This window comes from Leptodactylus fuscus, chromosome 2, assembly GCF_031893055.1.
Source record: "Leptodactylus fuscus isolate aLepFus1 chromosome 2, aLepFus1.hap2, whole genome shotgun sequence".
NCBI lineage: Eukaryota > Metazoa > Chordata > Amphibia > Anura > Leptodactylidae > Leptodactylus > Leptodactylus fuscus.
Genome location: NC_134266.1, coordinates 247,142,087 through 247,168,053, shown reverse-complemented (window position 1 = coordinate 247,168,053; position 25,967 = coordinate 247,142,087). Strand labels below are relative to the sequence as shown.

At 41.7% G+C, this 25,967-nt stretch overlaps 1 protein-coding gene across 1 annotated transcript in view; it reads right to left on the bottom strand.

Annotated features, from left to right (window-relative positions):
* B3GLCT (beta 3-glucosyltransferase) overlaps positions 1–25,967 on the bottom strand; it is a 334,604-nt gene that overhangs the window by 204,170 nt on the left and 104,467 nt on the right. The window contains exon 2 of the mRNA XM_075265985.1: positions 14,906–14,961. Coding sequence (XP_075122086.1) covers positions 14,906–14,961 — 56 coding nt within the window. The remainder of the gene's footprint in view (positions 1–14,905; positions 14,962–25,967) is intronic.

Here is a 25,967-nt window from a genome sequence, read left to right as displayed (position 1 = left end):
TTAGTTGACAGGCTTCACCACTACCAATGTAGTAGGTCACCAATATCATGGTTCCAGAAAACCCTGGAAAGGAACTGCTCATTTTGGTCACCTCCTAAAGCATTTAGCGGCAATAAACTCATCTTGGGTCTTTCTGCAATCAGATCTTAGTGCGGAGGGAAATGTGTAAGGAGCTGTGAGCCCAGGGGCAAAACTCACAACAGGTCCTTTTTTAAGCTCAGACTTATTAATGAAAAGTATGGGCCTGTAGCAGTCATGGACAACACATGGATATTGTGCCCAGTTCAAGTCACTTTCTCATAGACCTATTCATACACATACGGAGTAACAGAGACCATCTACTACCATCCAAATGCCTATGGTAAAATAGCTAAGTGGGATCAGTCCTTTAAAGAAGAAAACCCTCAATAAAAGCAACCCCTGTTTACATGCCCTATTAAAGGATATAAACATCACAAAGGAACAAGTACAAATAGCTCTTGTACAGGACTCTAGATGTCCTTATGTAAGCCCTGCAGGGAAAGCATTTGTATAGTGGATGCCACAGTGAATGTGAATAAGGGACTCATACGGTAAAAGCAGATATTTTGCCACCCGCTCCAGTGGTGTTCATGCATTTCAACACTGCAGTACCATGCTGCATCCCTAGGTAGCGCCACATCTGCTCCAACAAGTAGTAAGTAGACACTGCAAGTGTGCAGATGGTTAGAGAAAGGAGTGCTGTGTTTACAAACGTAAATAATAGTGCCCCTATACTTGTTCATATTTCACCTTTTTCAGCCTCCTCCAGTAGTACTGAAATTCCAGGACCAAGGTCTGTCTCGGTTTTACTAAAGAACTGTACAGGAAAGTATAAAAGTGCATAGGTTGAGTTGCAACAGGGCTATTTGGGCCCACTAGGCCCGTTTCATAAGGACCTGTGGGTGGTTTAGTGTCCCAAATTATCCTGACAGCTTCCCTATAAATGTTGCTTCATGTGTACATATGCTTTTCATGTAATATTAAATTTCCCCTGGAGCAGGCATATTATTAATGGGGTTTTCTTGGGGAAAACTATGCCTTTAAACTGTATACTATATCAAAATATTCATAAATAATATATACAGGCCGAAAAAAGTGATCAAAAGCATACAATTCAAAAGAATATGCAATGAAAACAAGAAACCTTCTCCACTGCCTACTTCGTCTTTCTTTACTTTATTCCTTGGTATTCCCTCAAGGTGAATCATACGACTAAAAAAATTTAAGTTTTCTATCTTACTAGTAATTTGTAAACAAAAAATATGAACCAAATAAACTATATATATGATGAGCTTCAAGAGGTAGTCACCTGAAATGGTTTTCACGTCATAGGTGTACCCTGTCAGGTTTAATAAGTGGGATTTCTTGCCTTATAAATGGGGTTGGGACCATCAGTTGTGTTGTGCAGAAGTCAGGTGGATACACAGCTAAGTAAAGAAAAACGAGTGGCCATCATTACTGTAAGAAATGAAGGTCAGTCAGTCCGAAAAATTGTGAAAACTTTGAAAGTGTCCCCAAGTGCAGTTGCAAAAACCATCAAGCGCTACAAAGAAACTGGCTCAAATGAGGACCACCCCAGGAAAGGAAGACCAAGAGTCACCTCTGCTGCGGAGGATAAGTTCATCCGAGTCACCAGCCTCAGAAATCGCAGGTTAACAGCAGCTCAGATTAGAGACCAGGTCAATGCCACACAGAGTTCTAGCAGCAGACACATCTCTACAACAACTGGTAAGAGGAGACTTTGTGCAGCAGCAGGCCTTCATGGTAAAATAGCTGCTAGAAAACCACTGCTAAGGACAGGCAACAAGCAGAAGAGACTTGTTTGGGCTAAAGAACACAAGGAATGGACATTACACCAGTGGAAATCTGTGCTTTGGTCTGAAGAGTCCAAATTTGAGATCTTTGGTTCTTTGGTGTCTTTGTGCGACTCAGGAAAAGTGAACGGATGGACCCTACATGCCTAGTTCCCACTGTGAAGCATGGAGGATGAGGAGGTGTGGGGGGGGGGGGCTTTGCTGGTGACACTGTTGGGGATTTATTCAAAATTGAAGGCGGACTGAACCAGCATGGCTACCACAGCATCTTGCAGCGGCATGCTATTCCATCCGGTTTGCGTTTAGTTGGACAATCATTTATTTTTCAACAGGACAATGACCCAAACACACCTCCAGGCTGTGTAAGGGCTATTTGACAAAGAAGGAGAGTGATGGGGTGCTACACCAGGTGACCTGGCCTCCACAGTCACCAGACCTGAACCCAATTGAGATGGTTTGGGGTGAGCTGGACCGCAGAGTGAAAGCAAAAGGGCCAACAAGTGCTAAGCATCTCTGGGAACTCCTATAATACTGTTGGAAGTCCATTTCAGGTGACTACCTCTTGAAGCTCATCAAGAGAATGGTAAGAATGTGCAAAGCAAAAGGTGGCTACTTTGAAGAACCGAGAATATAAGACAGATTTTCAGTTGTTTCACACTTTTTTGTTACATATATAATTCCAAATGTGTTAGTTCATAGTTTTGATGCCTTCAGTGGGAATCTTCCATTTTCATAGTCATGAAAATACAGAAAACTCTTTGAATGAGAAGGTGTGTCCAAACTTTTGGTCTGTACTGTGTATATATATATATATATATATATATATATATATATATATATATATATAGATATAGATACATCTATATATATCCGACACACATACATACACCCCACTAACATTAGCTACTAGGTCACACTTCAGATATCATCACACATGTCTAAACAGAACATATGATTCTCATGGCTGCAGAGGTTTCTATGTAAAGCTGCATACATTAAGCGCACATGCTGTAGGGTTATCTTTCATGTCGTTCCCTGGAGACGTTCCACACAAATCTCTTTGCCTCTACTCATACACCAAAGACTATTCCAGATATTTCAGGTTGCGTTTTACAGCTTAGTATAGTTATTCAGATTTTCATTGACATTTTTATCTAAACTCTTCAGTCATGAGAAGCAGTTTGCGCACCAGAACTTCTCATTGTACAGCAACTACTCTATGACACAGTACACACTGCAATTGAGCCAATTACTAGAGCTATCATTTGGAAAGATTACCGACATACAAGTGTCCTACCTTACTTTTTTTCCGGTGTCCGTATGCAACCTCTGCTCCCTGAAACCGGGTGATCAATCTGGAGTATTTTCAGGCTACCCTAAGTTTACATTGTTTAGCCATTAGTAATGAATGTTATGCGAAAGTGCCTAAGCCAACATATGCGGCAACTCCCTTGGGTGCATTGAACAGCTCAGCTAAAATTTAGAGAATATATTTTTTAACAAAAAATATATATCCTTGTACCGTGTTAGCCAGTGGATATGAAATGAAAGAAATTTTCTGAGAGAAGTCCTCAGTAGTTGATACCTTTTTTAATGGCTAACTCAAAAAGTTTTTTGATTACATATTTCGAGCTTTCGGGACTACTATAAAGGTCCCTTCATCAGGATGGTATAACACAATGTCTGAAGGTAGGCATATATATACAGAGAAATGGAGTGTTAGATGCAAAATAGATGGAAAACAGAACATAAACAGTTTTAAAAAAAACACATATATATCAGTTCACAGGAAAGTTCTCTGGGTTTATGGCTTCTTTGATCAGTGATGTGGTGTCTAGTGGTTATAAAAGGCCATAAAACCCTGGGCCCTGTTTAAACCTTGTTGGAGAGTGCGAAGGGTCGTCATAAGTTTAAATTCCCATATGAGGCGATCTTTTCTGTCTCTGAAATTCCCCCTTAGTACCAGGATCTTCATATCCTGGGTCATATTATGATTTTGATTACAGAAGTGTTTTGGCACCGGGAGGTCCATTCTTTGCTCTCTAATCGTATGTCTGTGTGAGTTCATCCTCATCCTAAGTGACTGTCCTGTCTCACCTACATACAGGCCCTCAGGACACTTAGTACACAATATCAAATACACTACATTAGGTGTGCTGCAGGTGAAGTTACCTGGGATCTTGTAGTGTCGATCAGAGTTCGGGATCTTTATTGTGTCCGTAGTCAGTATGTGCGGGCAGGTCTTGCACCTCTTCTGTCCACATGGAAATGTTCCTTTGTTAGTTGGAGGTGACAGTGAGCAGCTAATAATCATATTCCTGAGGTTTGGTGGATGTCTGTAACACAGGAGAGGGGGTTCTGGAAATATGGATTTTAGATGGTTGTCTTTTTGCAGTAGTGGATGTAATTTGCGTGTGATACCTCTCAGCGTCTCCAGGTGGGGGTTATAAGTGACAACCAGGGGCACCCGAGTGTTCTCCTGTTTGGTATTGTATTTTAATAACTCTGATCTTGGTGTTCTGGTGGCCCTGGTGATTTGGTTATCAATTGTTCTTGGATGGTAGCCCTGCCTCAAGAATGTGTTTTTGAGGCCCCCAATGTGCTTGTCTCTGTCCACCGGGTCTGAACATATGCAATGGTATCTGATGGCTTGGCTGTAGACAATGGATTTCTTTATGTGTTTCGGATGAAAGCTGTCCCATCTTAGGTAGGTAGGGCGGTCAATCGGCTTCCGATACAGTGATGTCTCAATTTTGTTGTCCTGTATCTTGATGACTGTGTCTAGAAAGTTTATTTCTGAGAAGGAGTGATTGAGCGTCAGGTTGATGGTGGGATGGAACTGGTTGAATTGTTCATGGAAGGTTTTCAGCTGTTGTTCAGACCCAGTCCAAATGATTAGGATATCGTCAATGAATCAGTAGTAGGCCATCTAAAATCCATATTTCCAGAACCCCCTCTCCTGTGTTACAGACAGCCACCAAACCTCAGGAATATGATTATTAGCAGCTCACTGTCACCTCCAACTAACAAAGGAACATTTCCATGTGGACAGAAGAGGTGCAAAACCTGCCCGCACATACTGACTACGGACAAAATAAAGATCCCGAACTCTGATCGACACTACAAGATCCCAGGTAACTTCACCTGCAGCACACCTAATGTAGTGTATTTGATATTGTGTACTAAGTGTCCTGAGGGCCTGTATGTAGGTGAGACAGGACAGTCACTGAGGATGAGGATGAACTCACACAGACATACGATTAGAGAGCAAAGAATGGACCTCCCGGTGCCAAAACACTTCTGTAATCAAAATCATAATATGACCAAGGATATGAATAATAAGGGGGAATTTCAGAGACAGAAAAGATCGCCTCATATGGGAATTTAAACTTATGACGACCCTTCGCACTCTCCAACAAGGTTTAAACAGGGCCCAGGGTTTTATGGCCTTTTATAACCACTAGACACCACGTCACTGATCAAAGAAGCCATAAACCCAGAGAACTTTCCTGTGAACTGATATATATGTGTGTTTTTAAAACGGTTTATGTTCTGTTTTCCATCTATTTTGCATCTAACACTCCATTTCTCTGTATATATATGCCTACCTTCAGACATTGTGTTATACCATCCTGATGAAGGGACCTTTATAGTAGTCCCGAAAGCTCGAAATATGTCATCAAAAAGCTTTTTGAGTTAGCCATTAAAAAAGGTATCAACTACTGAGGACTTCTCTCAGAAAATTTCTTTTATTTTTTAACAGCAATATTGCAACTTTGACGTAACAAAGGTATGTTCACCATGTCACTGACTGACCCAAAACAGTATATAAGTGGGGTTAGAAGTGATTCTGGTACTGGTAGGTGGATTTCATAACTGAGCTGAGCAGGGCTCATAGCCAACAGGTCTGTGCTGTATTACACAGCGGAGACCCATCTGCAATCAGACTCTTCTGTGATCACAGGCATTAACCCCTCAGATGCCTCAGCCAAATGTGTCGCCACGTTCGCCTGGCTTGTTGTCCCCAGAACAAGATCCAGGAGGCAAAGATCAGTTTCCATGACAGCCAGGAACCTATTGATGTCTTCCAGGTCTGTCATTACAATTCTTCTATTACAGTCTGCCATAGGCAGGGTGGATTTTTCAATACATTGAAGAAAATCGAAGAAATTTTATTTTTCAAAGTCTTGGATTTTTGTTATGTGATAAAACATGACAAAAACTAGATAGATTTGACATGGCGGTCATCCGAAGACTGAAGAATATAGGTAGAATCTTGTGGAATGTTAAATGGCCTCAACAATCTGTCACACAAAAAATAAGCTCACTGTGAACGGAAAAATAAAAAAACGTTATGGATTTCGGAAGGTGGCGGGAAAGGAACGACAATGAATAGTCGAAAAATGGCTGCAGCAAGAAAGGGTTAAAGAATGAGAAATACCGTAAGTCAAACACAGACAATTGACCAAAGTTATCTTCTATTTCCTACAATTCAGGCTACTTGATGGCATCGCTCCGATGCATATTTATTTACCTATAACTAGTTAACCAGCAGCAATCTCGCCCCTCCAGATGTCTTCTCCCTCTTGACTTGTGACGCTGATGGTCGGACAGCTGTCTTCTTGCTCGTGTCCTCATGGACAAAGGACCGTAGAAAGAAATCCAATATTTCTAACATTGCTAGCTCCCCGTTCCAAGATTGTTTTCAATTATGGCTCTTTTATCTCGCACTACACATCTCAGGATATGCTAAGCTAAGGAGAAAGGTAAGGGCGGATGTAAAAGAACCTGTCAGTCCCTGGTTATGAGGGTGCTCTAGGACCTACGGTGTTCATACGGGCACTCACTGGCAGGAACTATTAATAGGGGCGCTCTATGCCAGGCAGAAGTACTTGAAAACCTGTTTCATTACATTAGGCGACCTGACATAGTACTGCACTCACAGCTACAGTGTGTTACAATGTAGTATTACAAGAAGTCTAAGCAGGAGGACAATTTCTCAGCCTCTAAATCCAGACAGGAATATCTCGATTATGGACAGCAAACATATTTAGCCACCGTTTTCTAGTCAATTAGTCAATGCATGCATGTGTTGAGTCCATGGTAAATAGGAACATGGATGATATCGGTATACGATATTAGCATTACCTGCGACTTTGTCCGCGGCCCCCTCACCCCCTGCGCGACCCACCTCCAGTGCGACCCTGGCCCCACCCTCCTGCGTGCACCTGGCCTCTCTCCCCCCCGCGCAATGGCACTGTCACCCAAACCTTTGTTCCGCGATGCCCCCTCCCACATGGTACACTGTGGGAGGGGGCATCCTCTTCTACACTCGCTGTGAATCCATCTTAGTTTCCAGGTAACCAAGTACGGGACATACTTAGTAACAGCGAGTGAACAACAAAATAACTAGTAGGCAGACACCTAGTAGCAGGAACTTTAGAGAGGTTTTTCAGGCAAAAAGCAGCAGCATTTTTTTTTTTTTTTTAATAAAAAGCATCATTATTTTGGTCCAGAAGTCGAAAAGTTAAAATTAGAATAAATTACACGCTTACCACAATCACCCACTACTCCAGTCCACAGGCTGCCTGGGTCCCCACTGAGCTCAGTTTACAAACAATCTAAGCCAATCACTGTCTTAAAGTACTGCAGGAAAAGGGTTACAAAAAAAAAGGGGCCATATTCACCTGTCCATCTTACTGTCCCAATTGCAGCTCCATGGTCTTGGTGCTCCTATGAGGACATCAATCGCTTCAGCAGTCACATGCGCTTGCTTGGTACGTTATTGAGTTTAGATTTCCCAAAATAGCCAACTATCACACGTGTCCACTAATGTCAATGATTGATTGTAGTGGCCACATGGGGTGGGCATTGATTTAATCGGTGGGGTGCAGGAACACTATTTAGCAGGGAGCTGTGGCTGGAACAGCAGGGCGAAGGAGAGACGAATATAACAATATAATATTCCTTTTTTCTTCCTTTTGTTATTTTTTTTTTGTTTTGTGTTTAGAAAATCACTTTAAAAAAGTGTTATTTGGTTTAGAAAACTCATTTTTATTTACAATTGTATATGCGGTTTTATATAGGAACATATCTAATAAAGCTGAACAGTAGAAAAACACCCACACAAACTACTATGAAAACAGCAAGTCCTATTTATGAGAAAGCAGAGATTACCCTGCTCCCCACTAATACATACACCATAAAATATAGAGACACCATTAATCGTAAATCCAGACACATCCGTTATATCTGATGTACTTTCCACCATGGATTTACGTACAAGAAGTGTCTTAATGCATTTACTCAATTGACAGCCACCAAGTATATATTGATAAAATTGGACAGCGACAATGTAAGCAATGGATGAGAAATGAGAAGCCAGTTCTGGATTTTAATGTACTTTCTACAGGAGAAAAAGAACTTCACTATAAAGATGATGAATAATCGGGAGCTCTCCAAAATGACTACATTTAGTATGATAAAATAAAGAAAAACCCATATAGTATCTGCAAAGCTGGATCGGATTCTGAATACCGGCTCTACTAGCGATCCCTTTCCTATTCATTATTGTGTAGGGGATGAGCAGCAACAATACAGGAGCATTTTAGTACAATACTTTGCTGAGAAGATGTCACTTGAGTTACCTAATATTTCATCAGGTCCTGGGCCTCCCTACAAAATCTGCAACAGTGTACCGGACCCATTACTTGCCATCTATTATACTACCATCTGTATACGAGACAGATACTTTCTGGGCTCCCCATTGCTTGTTACAACTGCAACCTGTGCACCCCTTATAGTTATGCCACTGGGTAATCCTGTGTTCCAGTTAGAACTATATCATGGGCCACTTGGACTTTACATCAGCTGCACTTCCTTATGGCCCCAGATCAAAATATATTAAAGGGGTTAATATATTAAAGGGGTTCTCGGGAAGGGGGGGTTGTTACCGCTATTAATAGGTTAATAAGTGCACCCTAATACCTTTAGTATTGTTGTGGGGATTTTTTTTCAATGTAGTTTGTGAGCCCCATATAGAGGTCACAATGTACATTTTTTCCTATCAGTATGTCTTTGAAGTATGGAAGGAAATCCGAGCAAACGCAGGGAGAACATACAAACTACTTGCAGATGTTGTCTCTGGCAGGATTAGAACCCAGGACTCCAGCACTGCATGGCTGCAATATTAACCCCTTAAGGACCAGGCCATTTTTTGGTTTCGCATTTTCGTTTTTCCCTCCTCACATTTCAAGAGCCATAACTTTTTCATTTTTCAGTTCACAGAGTCACATGATAGCTTATTGTTTGCGGGACAAATTTTACTTTGTAATGGCACCATTCAATATGTTGTGCAATGTACTGGGAAGCTGGAAAAAAATTCAGAATGAGGCGCAATTGGAGAAAAAATGCATTTGCGCCATTTTCTTATGGGTTTAATTTTTACAGCATTCACTGTTTGGTACAAATGACATGTTACCTGTGTTCTACGTGTCAGTACAAACGCGGTGATACCAAATTTATATAGTATTTGAAATTTTTGGATACTTTTAAAAAAATGATAATCTTTGCAAAATAGAAAAAAAAATTTGTGTCATCATGTTCTAACACCTGTAACTTTTTCATATTTCCATGTATGGAGCTGGTTGTGGTGTCTTTTTATGCGGGACAAGATGACGTTTCTATTGATACCATTTGGGGAAAGATCCAATGGTTTGATCACTTTTTATTCAATTTTTTATAGGAGGCAAAGTGTTGAAAAAAACGCTTTTTGGCTGTTTTTATTTTTTTTGCCGCTACGCCGTTCGCAGTACGGGATAAATGTTTTAATATTCTAATAGTTCAGGCATTTTGGAGCGCAGGGATACCTAATATGTTTATGTTTAATGTTCTTTAATTACTTTTATAGCTGATCTAGGGAAAGGGGGGTGATTTGAACTTTTATATTTTTTTTTAATTTTTTTAATACTTTTAAAAACTTTTTTTTTTCTTGTTATACATTTATGATCAGACCCCTTAGGTACCTTGAAACCTAGGGAGTCTGATCGCTCATACTATTCACTGCAATACTACAGTATTGCAGTGAATAGGAAAATCGCAGCACTTCTATTAGACAATGCCTCTGGCCTCGTCTAATAGATCTCATGCAGAGACAAGCCTGGAAGCCTTCAATAGGCTTCCGGCTGTCATAGCAACCGATCACCGCCCTCTTGTGACGTTCAGGAGGGCGGCGATCGGCGAAACATGGCGGCGCCCATGCCGCCTGCGCTGTTTACACACTGCGGTCACGTTTGACCGCAGTGTGTAAAGGGTTAACAGCAGCGATCGGCTCGGGCACCGACCGCTGCTGTTAGTGGCAGGTCCTGGCTGTATTATACAGCCGGCATCTGCCGTGTATGGAGCGAGCTCAGCGTGTGAGCTCGCTCCATACATCCCCATGCGACCCATGACGTACAGTTACGTCAAGGGTTGCTAAGGGGTTAATCACTGAGCCATTGTGTCACCCCATAATACCTTTAGCATTGTTTTGAGTGATTTCTGGGTTTCTCTTGGGGCTCCTGACAAATTTTGCATTTGTTTACATGGTGTAGCTTCCTGTTCTGTTTTCCAACAACTACCATGATACCGTGCGCTTCACTCAGAGCAGACTCCCTCCATCTACTGCCTTTCTTACTCACACCTCCTCCCTGTTTCCCTAGTTAGCCCACCCACTACTAGCCCTCTCTAACTAACTCACACCCCCACCCCAACCCCATTAACCCTGCCTGTCTTTGGGGCAGGAACTTTTGGGTATGGAATGTCACTTGTTCTGGGCAGTCGACACCTCTTCGATGTCTGCCAGCTGCCCATGCTTGAGCAATGCAGCCAGAGGGCCTATAGGCCCATAAGTGACATCCCTTACCCAGAAGATCCAGAGAGGAAGACAGGTTAGTATGATGGGGTAGGGTGTAGGGGAGTGGGTTAGTATTGGTGACGTTCTGTTTCTGGAAACAGAACGTCACCAGAAAATTGGAAAATATGCCTGGGGAAGCATCTAGGTAAATCTAGCTTTTTGGTACAGTAAATAATTTAGAAGGTAGGCCAGGGGGAGGGATGGGGTTGTTTAGCTTAGCTAGAAAGCTTTAGCTTTAAAGCTTTAGCTTAGCTTAGAAAGTTCAGTTTATCCAGTACAACCCCTTTAAAAACAGTGACTCAAATGGACGAGACAAATAGTACGTCACAATTTATTTCTCAGTGTCTCTCAGTCTGTGAAACAGAAAATAGACAGAAAAGTAGTCAGTGTGAAAGGGCCCAAAGTCCTGAGTCTACATGCATATGAAACCAATGGTTTAGAAGTTGACCATACTTGCTGATGGCTTAAAGTAAACCATTACAAAAAGAATCAAATGTGTAAGGAACCCAATTTCAAAATTTCTTGAAATTTTGGAAAAAAAAAAAAAAAAAAAAAAGATTATTCTAAAATATATATTCCGGCTGTGGGATACAGATATTTTATTTATTTTATTATTTTAAAGCTATTTTTTAGGCCTGAATCAGAAATGCAGTCATCTCATGAAGATGTTTTAAATAAAAATAAAGCTAGCTAGTCCAGCTCATGTAATGGCAAGAAAAGCTGCATCTGACTATGCATATCCTCTACAGCAGCCAAAATATACATTACATACCAGCAAGTCAGGAGCACAATGTTGCTTGATGCAAGTTTTTGAGATACAACTGTCAAAGCCCAATGAACTAAATCCAGTCTTCTGAATCGGTCTCTAGACTTTGGATATGTTCTATCATTGTGAAAAGAATGAACAAGATAAGAATGGTATCGACAGAACATGTTCTGAACATCCGGAACAATCACAGACCTGAAGATTTCCATTCTCAATTTCTTGACACTTTGATCAAGGACAGGATTCTGCTTTTGGCTTTTCAGAGTTGCGTCCCTCATCTTGGCATTTTGATGGCCATTATTTATAAGCGGTGTCGTACGGCTGATGCTTGTACCTAGAGCTAGTCAAGGCTGCTTTAACAGAAAGGAGACATTGCACCAGGCTGTATTTCTAACTAAGTAGAACGAAAAGTTCCTTCAATACGATCCGACAATCACACACAAAAAGTAAAAAATTCTTGCTTTCTCAAAGGAATCTGCCACTGAATGGAACTTTTTATTGTACGTTTAGAGAATAACCTAAGAAAGAAAAGTTATAGAGGGATTTATGAAGACGTTTTGTACTCCAATTTTGTCTAATTTATGACGAGGCCTACACCTCGGGTGCATCCTCCAATGGGCCATGAGTCTACAATAGAATCTACACCAGCTTAAAGCTGGCATACATTTCAGGCATCGTTTATGCCCAGAAAACCGATGTAAATCAGGAAAAATAATTGGGGGCTGATGGCCCTGTCAAGAGCGGTATAACAGCAGTTTGAGACAAATTCAGTTTCCAGTCTCAGACTCATTTATTTCCTGCTTTTCTCCCCTATTCATTGGGAAAACCTGCAAAATCTGGGCACAACAGTGTGGTCTCTCTGCTCGGGCACCTAACAGCTGGGGATCTTTCTTTGAACAACAGGTGAACCTAGACTGTCTGGGAGTTTCCAGAGGCCTACCTTACTTCACAGCCACCTCTGGCTTCTCTTTAGCTTTCTAACCTGGTCTGCAGTCTCCCATTGGTGCCATGAGGCAGCCAAAAGGTCTAGGGTGCATTTCTACCATCTCTCCGGACTACCAGCAGCTTGTTAGGATGCCATCTCAGGCAGGGCCATCTTTGATTTTATTCGCAAGGGAGGCAAGCACCCAGTGTCAAACTGGCTGCGCTAATACAGAGGCTGACCCAAGCACTCCTTACACTCATCTGATGATGGGGGGAAATGAAGTTGGCATAGACCTCTACTCCACAGGATTTCTCCTCTACACCCTCTCCCTCCACAGACCTCCATCCATACTTTCTCCAGTTCTCCACAACTACATATCACAAAAGACGGCTTTTTTCAGAGGCTACTATCCCATTTACTCTCAAAGGGGGGCTTCGATAATCTGGAGAGGTCCTGGTGCTCAGAATTGGGTACCCTGCACACGACTGTTGAGGCTCTACAAGCCAAAGACAAAGAGATGTTCTATCTCATCACACATCAGTAGCGTTTTTTATGGGGGGGGTTCTTTTTCTTTATTTCTTCTTGTCATTTTTTGTAATTATGCCATTTTATTGGATTTAATAAAAGTTATATTTTAGTCCATGTCTGGAGAGTTGCTGGTTTTCCTTCCGTTTTTTCTACAAGCCAAGGTGGACCTTGTGGAATCAAAAGTTACTACTGAAGCTGATACACTTTGGCAGACTGTCTCATCTAACTCTACTACCCTACATTCCCTCTCACTGACTGTGGACAATCCGGAATCCCAACTGTGAGCAATAATGTGAAAGTGAGAGGCGTCCTGGAAGCTTTGTCGGCTGCGTCCCTAGTGATAAGCCACGTGATGTTTTTTTAAGTCACATAGCCAGAATTAGAGAAATGAACTTTTAGCGGCCTGTTCCCTGACCTTTCTAGGGGCATCTTGCAACACCACCCAGCTTTAAAAACACTACTGATACTCCTACAGAGCAAAGGAGTGCCCTATTGCTGGGGCTTACCATTTCACCTCTTGTTCCCTTAACAGCTGTGTCTACTTGCGATACCCTTCTGATCTTCCCTCTTTTTGGGAGACCCTGGGACTGGAGCCTCCTGACTGCACTGCCTGGTGTGCACTGTTGGGTGACCTCTCCACTCCACCTACAATATAGGTCACTCCCTACTCCACCTATAGAAAGATATATTATATATTGGTTCTCCTCCTACCTTTCGTTGTCTTCTCCGTGCCGCCATTCGCCTACAATCCCGGTTCTTGTCGGTATGCATATATGTTCTTTCACAGCACTGGGGGCGGGCCAAAGTGCTCAGACAGCACTGGGGGCATCCCCAATGCTGCGAGAGAACCCTCTCCAGCACCGCCTCCATCTTCGTCAGGAGCGTCATCTTCCTCCTCTTCTTCCGGCGGTGGGTTGTAACTTCTAGGCCTCGGGCAGAGCAGACTGTGCATGCCCACAGGCCACGAGAAAATGGCCGCTTACAACACTTTGCAAGCTATATATTATATTATATAATAGAAAGGGATTTCACCAGACCTATCCTTAAGATAGGTGCACAATATAAAAGTGGCAGGGATCTGACACCTAGGACCCCCACACATCAGCAGTTCAAAGGGTCAGGGGCCCTCCAGCCACATGGTCAGTTTGCAGCTTAATCCCATTCAAGTGAATGGGGTTGACCTCCCACACAAAGCATAGTCACTATGTATGGTACATTGCTTGGTAAGAGGCTGCAATGCTTGTAAAAATTATGTGGACCCCCACCGATCTGAAACCAATGACCTATACTAACAATAAGTCAAAATCAATATTTTAGTTCCATTTAAGCAACAACCAGGATGGAGAACTTTGCAAAGAAATGGTTCTATTAGCCTCGACTGGAGAAAGCACATTTTTATTGCTGAAATTATTTTGGATGAATCCATATTTAATATTGTATAACATCCGAGGCACAGAAGTTTCGCTAAGATATTACACTTTAACAAAAATGGCAGGACCCTTTAAGAATTATTTTAATACAAGAAAATAGATCAGAAAAGAAAGACTGCAGGGATTGCTATAATAGAGTGACCTGCCGCAACGTGAATAGTACTATATCATTCCTCTACAGTTATTGGATTCATACAGGAAATTTCAATCTGATTTTGTAGCTATTTGACTAGAGGGAATTCAGTGCTGCTTACAAAATTTTAATATAAAGAGAGATTGTTCAACAGCAAGTTGTTTCTTTCCAGCAGAAAGCACATCTAAAGCTGCGGCGTTCTTCCTGGCAGCGACGGGTAGAAAATAGAAACCAAGTATCAAAAAGAATTTGATTGAGGAATATACAAAATGAGGAAAGACCCGACATAACAAACAGGAAACCTGTCACTTGTTAAATGGGGCCCTTTAATTCGATTTCCATAATATCAGTGTATATCTTATGTAAAGCAAGAAAGAGAAAGTGAAATCACTCACCTGAAGAGGTTGTGCGCTCTCTTTGGGGCTGTGCGCGACAGCGATGCCAATAACATCTGTTTGGAAGAAGAATACGGAGAATCAAAATATGGGAAAATAATAATAATTTGTATAATATAGAGTAGTACTTGTGTAATTACATTATCACTATTTCTTAAATATAATGCTGCTCAGAATTCTAACTCTAACATACAACATTGTAACTATCTTCATACCCCAACTTTCTACCATTTGTTTTAAGTGCCCCCATGGTTTGGCATCTCTCCTCTTCAGCTTGTTCATACTTCACCCCCAAACTCTTCTGCTAAGAGTAAGATCAGAAGCCTTCTTCATCTCTGTTTCCAATACTGCCTTCCAAGGACATGGCAACAGTTCCTTAAAGAGATTCTTAAAGCAGTTTTCTTAGATCCCCAAGTAGATAACATCTGTGAGGGTCAACAATGCCTTCCATGTTACAGATATGGTGGAGATGTGTCCTGGTCACCGTCTCTACAAACCTGCTAAGCCAAGATAAACCTGCCACTCTTTCCCTCTTACACATTAGAGATTGCTTATTTGGACTGTGCTGCTGTGATCACAGGACTTTATTAACTAGTATGTTTATACACAAAAAACACCTTTCACTTTTGTTCAGCATTTTCGTGCCCACCTGGTGCTGAAAAGACTATTATTAATGAATAAAGCGCATACCAGTTTTAGCTGGTAGGTCTATCTTAGGGGGCGTTCACACTACCGTTGTCCGCTCAGCAGTGTCTGTGGTTATTGTCCGTATAAGATTTTATCTAGCTGGTCCGTTCGCAATTTCCATTCATTTCAATGGGATTTTATCTTGTGTCCTTTAGTGTCCGTTTACACCAGGGGTGCCCAATACGTCGATCGCGATCTACTGGTAGATCGCAAAGGACGTATGGGTCGATCACGGGATGCAGGGATCCCGGGTGTCTGCTTCTTCACAGTGCAGGCTGAGAATCATCTCCGGACACTGGCAGGCTGGGGCTGCGGCGTCCCCGCCTGCCAGTGTCTGTAGATGACTCTCAGCCTGCGCTGTGAAGAAGCAGACACCCGGGATCCCTGGGCGGCCACAGAATGCCGCTGTCTTGCTCTCGCGATCCGCCCTGCCCCGCCCACAGACACGCCCGTCCCACCCACAAGCCCACCCGGTCCCGCCCATAGGCCCGCTCCGTCCCCGCCCTAGTAGATCTTTTGCCTTGGTCAGCTAAAAAGTAGCTCACAGACTGAAAAAGTGTGAGCACCCCTGGTTTACACCCATTTTTCAAGCAGACAAAAAATCCTACATGCAGGACCTGTCTGTCTGTTTGAAAAAATGGATAGTAAATGTCCGTGTTTTGTTTTTGTTTGTTTTTTTTTTAACATTGAGGTCTATGGGCAACGGACATATAATGGACAGTAACTGATAACCATCAATTAACCTCCGTTTCCGTTATGATAGGTGTCTGTTTTTTTAGGTTATTTTTTAACCTTCTGAGAGGACACCAACGGTAGCGTGAACCCTAACTTACCCCCCCCCCCAAAAAAAAAAAAATGTGGTTTTCCTAATACAGTCTCATATGCAGACCAAGCCATTATTCCTATAACGGCAGCAAGTGAAGCACAGAACTGTCATCATTTAGATACACTGCAAGACCACAGCTAATCTTATAATTAAAGGAAAGTGATTGCTGTCGTGCTTCTCTAAGTACTGTCATTTCTCTCTCAGCAGGGAGGAAGTAAAGGGCTGCAGTCATTGAAGTCTCCTCCTTCACTGCTCTAGACGGATATGACAGCAAGTAGAGCTAATAGAGAGAAGGAAGTAAGTGCTGCTCATTCACATGGGGGGGCCGCACCACTCTCGGGTCAAAACCCGCCTGCCACGACCGTCGCGCTTCCCCCTCTGGAGTCGGGTCAAATGAATGCGCCAAATGTGGAGGTTGCTGCCACCTGGTAGAAGCCGTGGCGCAGCGAGCCGCGGAATCCGCCTGAAGAAAGGGCAGCTCGCTTCTTTTTTCCGCTAGCGGCATATTGAAAAGAACGCTAGTGGTCTCTATAGCCCACCATTGTATGGAGGCGGATTTTGAGGCGAAATCCGCTGTCAAAATCCACCTCCTTGCCCCTGTGTGAACTATCCCTAAGCATAACAATCAATAAATTACTAATTTTTATAGATTAGAAACCTGGACTTACACCCACAGAGCTTGTATAGCTTGAGTTTTTTTTTTTACTGAATGGTATATAAATGTAAGATTTAACTCAATTCATCTTTCTATTGTTTTACAGCTTATATTTAGAACGCAGTTCACTCTCACGTCTCTCCTAACATTGTATTGTCACTGCCATACTACGAAACCGCTTCATTTACCGTGAACATGAGAAGTAGCACTTACAATGATGGCGGTAAATACACAACAACAATATTGTATAAAGTATACTATGAGGGTTATAAAAAGGTTCAGCTGACAATACAACGTTCCTCTTAATAACTATAGAAATCTAATGAGTTTTGTCATGACAACGTACATGAAATGCGGTCTATTATTTCACGTAACTGTCTGACAAGGATTAGAACCATCAGTGTGAATGTGACCTTAGAATAAAATATGATCAGGTCTCTATGCGGCATACGTTCTAATTAGGAAATTACTTGACTAATTCATCATCGTGCGGCAGGTAAGATGTTACATCCATTTAGCTCAGATCACTTATATTAATAAGGCTGAGCAAACAACTTTGTTTTCCAAAGACTTTTACTGGTGTCCCAAGATTCCTGCTTTAGATGTAAGAGATGGGGCTCATTTAAGGCTTGGTGCCAATGATAGACGCCGAGCTGTCCCCACAGACTTGTCAGAGCAGCTGCTCCCTGTATGAGTTGGTACAGGGGTAAGCAGTAGGAGGCTAAGAGACAGCTGGTACATTGTAGGCACAGCAGGAATTGGAAACCAGCTTTAGTCTTCATATAACAAAAAAATAAAATAAAAATCGCTAATAGGATAAGAGTCCCTAAAAAGTGCGTACATGAAATTTATTATATTCTCTTTTGAAATCTGCAAAGCCTACATGTCAGAACTCAACAAGACATTTCCTAATGGGAGTCTGTCATCAGAACAATTCCTACTGACCTATAAGTACAGACAAATACCCGGAGTTCACGCTATTTTCAGCTTCCCGATCGGTGTAATATCGGCTATGCTTCCTGCGCCCAGATCCTTAATCCTGGTTAGGACAAGTATACTGCCCTGGTGCTGGGAATCAAAGCAAGCTATGGAGCAATGACAGCAATGGTGACGCCCTTATTGCACCAAACAGCTCATTGGCATATGAGTAAAAAAAAAAGCTAATATCTCAGCTATAGAGGCACTGATCAGAAAGCAGAAAAAAGTGATTTATCCCCAACTATCTGCCTTTGCTTATAGTTCAATAGGGGCTATTCTAGTGACAGACTCCCGTTAAACTAAAAGATGGTGACCACTACAAATTTCTGAGAAGAACCTGCAATAATTTGAGCCCTGGTACTTAATAAGTTATCCCTCAACCTTATACTTATGGTCTTATATTCTTGTTATAGATTATTTACCTCTAAATAAAAGAAGACAACCCCGATCCATATACCAACTGTCCATATGGCCAACAATACATGGACATTAAAGGGGTTGTCCACTTTGAGACCAATATGGAGAGACCAAGGTTATTATTTGTATAATGAAAAGTTGTGCTATTTTCCATTATAGATTCTGTATCAATTCCTGACGTTTTTCTAGCCACTGCTTGTTGTCATTCATTCTATTTACTCCCAAAAAAAAAAAAAAAAAATCAGTCCATGGTCAGGTGATGGAAACACAGAAGAACTGCTCGTTATAGTTACAGTAATCAGTTCTTGTAACGAGTCAGTCGTGCACCTGTGTGTCCATCACATGATCATGGGCTGTATATCACGTGACCATGAACTGCATATCATGTGACCATGGACAGTATATCAGGTGACCATGGGCAGTATATCACGTAACAATGGACTGCATATCACATGACCATGGACAGTATATCACGTGACCATGGGCTATATATCACATGACCATAGATTGTATATCACATGACCATGGACTGTATATCACATGACCATAGACTGTATATCACATGACCATAGACTGTATATCACATGACCATAGACTGTATATCACGTGACCATGGACTGTATATCACGTGACCATAGGCAGTATATCACGTGACCATAGGCAGTATATCACGTGACCATAGACTGTATATCACATGACCATAGACTGTATATCACGTGACCATGGGCAGTATATCATGTGACCATAGACTGTATATCACATGACCATAGACTATATATCACATGACAATAGACTGTATATCACGTGACCATGGGCTGATTTGCATCCACTACAGTAAAAAGAATGAATGACAGAAAACAGAGATCTAGAAAACTGTGAAGAACTGATACACAAATTATACTGGAAAATTGTACAACTTTACAATAGCTTTGGTTTGAAAGTGGATCCTGTCCATACAGTGTATTGATAAAGAACACCTCATTCCTACACCATAGGAATTAAACAATTTAACACACCTTTAATGAGGACTAGTCACAACCTCCATTTCTTTGCATCCTTTAATAGCCTCTTCTACGCTGATTCCAGCACAGTTGGAATATTTTCTCTAGTCCTTACCGTTCCTGAGCAATCAGTGTAGTTAGTTTAGATGCTCGATATCTAGACTCTCTAATGTAAAGTAGGTGGTGTCAGGCGGAGGCAGCCAAGGTGGCGAGACGCAGGCCTCCAATCAGAAGCAAACAGTATAGAGCACAGAGTCACGCCCCTTTGCCTGGTACCACCCAGTTGACATTAGAGAGTCTTTATAGCATATCAGGCATTGATACAAACAGCACTTACTGGACAGGAAAAGTGGGTGGAAAAAATTCCAACTGTGCCAGAATCTGTGGCATGGTGCCTATTAAAGGATGAAAAGAGCTCACGCTGATGGAGGTGGTGAGAGGTTCTCTTTAACATTCCCCTTTCTAGATGCAGAAATCTCCATCCAATCAGCTGAAAAAGAAAAGTTAACAAATTCGGGAAATGATGCTCGCAATAAGTCATGAATCACAGTTTGTGTCCCTATCATCATGATGATATTAATGTCGGGCATTGGTGAAGATCAGTCAAGTTCCGCCACATCAAATAATATTTAGTAGACTTGTCTGCTCAAACAGTTGTCTTTTATTCCAGAAGGTCAGTGCAACTCAAAAATCTAATGAAGTGTTAACGGCGGCCAAAATTTTGATAGAAAGACAGACAGATAGACAGTAAAGATAGACAGATAACCAAGATAGACAGACAGCCAGGCAGAAAGTCATATAGAAAGACAGACAGACAGACAACCAAGATAAACAGCCAGGTCGACAGACAACCAGACTGCCAGGAAGACAGACAGCCAAGATAGACAAACAGCCAGGCAGACAGACAGACAGACGGCCAGATAGACAGATAAATTACATGGCCAAAGTATCTATCAGAGATCACGAATTAACAGGTTGCAAAGAAACATCCAAAGCTGTCAGTAAAATGACATTGTATCCATAACTCAGCAATTCCATAATAAATGCACATCACGAGCAGGTTGATGCAACATCACATCCCCGTGCGCATCATCTTTAGTTAATTCTGAGGATCTTTTCACTTCTTTGGTCTTTCATCTGCCTTCACATTGGCGCTGATGAGCCTTTTGAGTAATAATTTAATTTCCACACAGATGTTTCTACAGCTGCAGAAAACACAATCTGCATTCTGTGCTAGTAAAATAGTCATTAAGTGCGTGGGGGAGGGGTAGTCAACAGTTTTATATACATACATAAATATACACATTTTACAGAATTTCTGAATCCGGGACAGACTTGATACAACGAATACGCTTTTAGCATGGTTAATATAAAAAGTGGAACCAAAATATATATATATATATATTAACATATTAAAACTGAAAATGATACTTAAGGGCCATTAGCTTATCTTAACAAGCCAGTAGAGGATAAAATACTTACAGAATATAAGAAACTATTCATGATAAATTATCCTGTCGGACAAGCTTAAAATCCAGTTGATGTCGGGAGAAGAAGTTCTGATCTGGCTCAAAACATTCATTTTGTTGCAATATAGATATTTGCATGAAAAAGCGCAAGTACTTTAATAGGAAATTCCAAGGAAAACATCCTTCAAGACTTCTTAATGAGTAATTTCCTTAGAAGCGCAGTGCTGGCTAGGTAGTGGATGAATAGTGGCTGCCTAGTAGGAAAGCGCTGCTGCCTGCAGTCAACACAGCCGGATCTGCTAAATCTCATTAAAGTTGGTGTTTCTACAGTTATAGAATCAGACAGAACCTAGAACATGTGTATCGGGCATGGTTCTTTGGGGGGGGGTTTGTTTGTTTTTTCCGAGTTTTGAGCCCTGGCTCATGACCCCCTACACAAGGACCAGTAATAATGGGGCCACAAGAAAAGAATGTGCCAGTGTGGTAGCCATACATACATATACAGCATACACTGCACCTAGCACACTGACCAAGTACATGTATACGTCTTATATGTTACTGCTAAAAATCCTTTACAGGTTTCCAAGTTTTATATGCAGTGAATCAACCAAGACTTCTACGTCTTCTCAGCTAGTTAATATTGGTGTTACGTTCCCGATGCCTGAGGGTAATCTTTGATTCTCTCTTATCTTTCAAGGCACACATCCAAACTCTTAATACTTTTTGCCACCTATCACTCAAAAACATCTCTCATATCAAGTTTGAGAAAAAAAAATTCTAGTCCATGCCCTTATCTCCCGCCTGGACTACTGCAACAGCCTTGTTGGTGGCTTCCCAGCTGACTCCCTTGTTCCCCTCCAGGGTCAGGGGATAATCATACACATTAGGGAGAGTGTGTGCCTACATAGGCAGTACGGAGACTTACAAGTCATTCCTGCTCCGCTAGGGATTCTGGGTAAAAAAAATATGCAAATCTATTCTCCAGAATGTAATTAGGAGAACAGTGCCTCTGTATGGCGCCCTCTAGGGACAGCCCCCTTAACATCATGCATAACTCCGTTAATAAGCCTACTGACATGATGCAAGGTTTATTGCCAAATTAGTATTTATATTCTAAAAGGAACAGATTCCCAGCTATGGACAGTGCTGTTTCAGTCTTTTGGACCTCCTCAGCATAGCACAGGGATACTGATTTGGCAGAGTGAGAGACTATAGACCAGGGTCAGGGGATAATCATACACATTAGGGAGAGTGTGTGCCTACATAGGCGTACGGAGACTTACAAGTTATTCCTGCTCTGCTAGGGATTCTGGGTAAAAAATATGCAAATCTATTCTACAGGATGTAATTAGGAGAACAGTGCCTCTGTATGCTGCCCTCTAGAGGGCAGCCCCCTTAACATCATGCATGACTCAGTTAATAAGCCTACTGACATGATGTGGAGTTTATTGCCAAATTAGTATTTCTATTGTAAAAGGAACAGCGCTGTCCATAGCTGGGAATCTGTTCCTTTTGGAATAGAAATAGTCCTTACTCTGTTCCTTATTTCAAGTGAATGATAAAAAGATAGTTTTCAACTTTGGGACAGTAATTCGGGCAAGTCCCTTTCTTGTGTATGATACAAAGGACAATGTGGGTACAATTTGAAGAGTTTTGTGTGGAGGAACAGAGGCCTGACCTTGACCACTTCTGACCTATAATGAAAACCCACAGCAGGCCAGACCCTTTTGTGTAACATTAGCGGCTGACCCCACAAATGCTCTTTTGGCTCTGATGCACACAGTGTCTCAGATATACCTCCAAATCTTCTCAGACATGCATAGATTACTATGGTATGGTATTAGAGTGGGATGTCCAACAAGCTCAGCTAGATGTGATGATCAGATGTCCGTATCCTTTTTGCTATCCTACTAATATTATAAAGTTTGTGTGTTTGGATGTTTGTTCCTCAATCATGGAAAAACAGCTGTACGGATTTGGATGAAATTTGGCACATAGATAGTTTGTAACCTCGATTAACACATAGGCTTCTTTTTATTACGGTAAATGACATGGCTTCGCGACTGTTATGAATTTATGTTCACATACTACATTACACTGCTCTTGCAGCAGCCTTATCTCAAGCCAGGTCTGTTATCTCTCTGTGTAAACACTCAGCTAACCCTCAGTCCATTGTTTTACATTTATTTGCATATTATTTTGATCTGCTCCAGGCAGTGCTGACACACTGGATGGGAAAACACCTTTAATCCAAATTGGCAGTTTGCTACTTTTAAACATGCCGGGAAAAAGAAAATCTAATTTGTTGCAAAATTCTAAAACAACGAGAGCTATGCAGGTAGCCAGAAGTCACAGAGCTCTCCTCAAGCGAAGCTGAGGGGGATCATCGGCACCAACAACACACTCATTATATGGCGTCCCAGCGAGTTGCTGAGATGCCGGAACAATCACGGGCACAGCGCGAGGAACGAGTTCAGCAGCAGGGCAGCTTAAGAGCTTCCGAAATGCCGGAGCAGGCGGATCATCGAAGGCAGCAAAATTGCTGAATATAAGCAGATCATTGATGCCAACAACACACAGACGAAGTCGTGGGCAGAGGCTATTCAAAAATAAACCTCGAAAATGCCTCATACAACCACGTGCAGCCAAAATAAAAAAAACGTTCCTAAACGCCAAGGCTGCTTGTATCTTTAAGGGGTTAAGCTTAGTGTCTGGCTGTAAATCGGGACAAAGCAAATTGGAAATTAAGTAGCCCAGAGCAGAACACCTTGACTGTTATATAGAAATAAACAGGAGATGAAATAAGAAGAACGTGGAAGAACTATTATCTGTCAGAGCTTAAAACAGATTCTAAACCGCTCTGCTGTTACTGGTAAATGCAAGTAAAAGAAAGGAGCGGCAGATAGCAGAGAATACATAATAAAAGGCGCTTTTATCTTAAAACTGACCTAGCTTTTTTAGACGGTATTTCTGATGTGCATTCAGAAGCTTCTAAGGCTTCTCTAATAGGAATGTTCCTCACTCTGTCATTGCTTCGGATGAACACAACATTTTATTCCAGATAACAGAGAGGACAAATTAGGTAACCTTGTTAATGAGGCAATGCAAAATGGCTTTAATATGGCACTTTCATTCTACCATTAAAGTGATGAACTTTCTAGAACACACAAGCTTCTCTACCCATTTAACTCTGCTAGAACTCTGCGCATAACACAACATGGAGCACAAATAATAGAAGATCAATCTTTCTATTTGTAAAGGTTTAGGTACTCTTGTGAATTGCCTTTTTTGATGTGAAGTCACGTTATTAAATTTGTTGCAACCTGTTGTTGTACATAAGATTTAGGTCGTAAATAAAAGGGTTACAGATCTCAGCAGAGAAGAGGAGAAATTAGGATATGGAGATGGGAAAGCATCCAAGAAATCAGTGAGGGCATATTACAGTGTGGAGAGCACACAAGGCAGTCTGTAGGGGGGAGAAAGTGAATTACACAGGCTGTGTACAAGTGTACAGAGAAGGCGGAGCACAATTACAATCACTGAAGGGCAGGTGGGAATCGCACACTTATCAGTGAATGAACAAAATGGAGAAGAAATCCCTTATGAGCTGAGATGTTGAAATCAGCACAAGAATGAAGCTGTACTTACACATAAGAGCTATGGAGGGCAGCTAGAGATGAGCGAACAGTAAAATGTTCGATATTCGTTTCGAGTAGCCGCTCAATATTCAACTACTCAAATCGAATATCGAATCCTATTATAGTCTATGGGGGGGAAAATGCTCGTTTCAGGGGTAGGCAACATTCGATCAAATTACACTTACCAAGTCCACAAGTGAGGGTCGGGCTGGATCCTCTGATAAGTCTTCTCCTTGCAGGGTCCCCACGGCATCGGGCCTGGGCAGAGCCGACTGCGCATGCCCGCACTAAAAGAAAATGGCCATTTTCTTGTAGTGCGGGCATGCGCAGTCGGCTCTGCCCAGGCCCGATGCCTGGCAGAGTGAATTCAGAGCCGGAAGACGCCGGGGGGAAGCTGCATGGAGAAGTCTTCTAAAGGTAGGAGAAGAACCAGCGTTGATTGGCCGACTGTATAGCATTCGGCCAATCAATGCTGGTTCTGCATCGAACTTTTCCATTCCAATAGCGAGTGGTACTCGCGATCAAGTACGAGTATTTCGAATACCGTAGTATTCGATCGAATACTACTCACTCATCTCTAAGGGCAGCACCATCCTAGGCATATAGGCATAACACCCCCTGACCCCATGAGAAATCTGTGAAGGCAGAGTCTGAGTCGGGACCAATATTGAGTAGAGTTGGCAAAAAAATTACCAACTCAGAGTTCAAAATAAAATGATCATTTTTAATTACATTATACAATTATTAAATATTGAAGAATTAGATGCATTGTTTATTACATATTTATTTCCACAGGAATCCAATCACTGGCTTCTTAATTAATGAAGAGCTTTAATGCTTTGGACTGACCATGACTGTCCGCTATTTAGGAAGGATTCAGAGGTTTATAGAAAAACAGAGAAATCGAAGTCGGTGGTTTGGCCTTATCAACTCCACGGCCCAGGAAATCAAAAAAAGTGAAAAGGTGCCCACAGTATTGGCTATAGGTTATACAGTATTAAGACAAATTGTAATTGATGATTATTCAATCCAATCCATGAACATCTGTCTACTAACCCTGCTCAACCAAAGTCCTAGCAGTCTGACCCTTCTCATGAGAACTTGAAGCCACATCTGGCACATTAAGAAATTTTTAATTCCTTTTTCTAATAACTTCACTAATGTCCACGTCACAAGGTAGCAAACCGTACCCATTCCACCACTGCCACCATGCATGACACTTACAGCATCAGAACTACTTTGTCTAACATGTATAAGATCAAAAAGAAAAAAAAAATCATACTCACTTCTCCTCAATGACAAACCAAACGTCAATGGACTAATATGTCCTTGTGATAAGATGGGGAGCTCTGGAAACAAATCCAGGACTTTATTTCAACAATTACACTGGC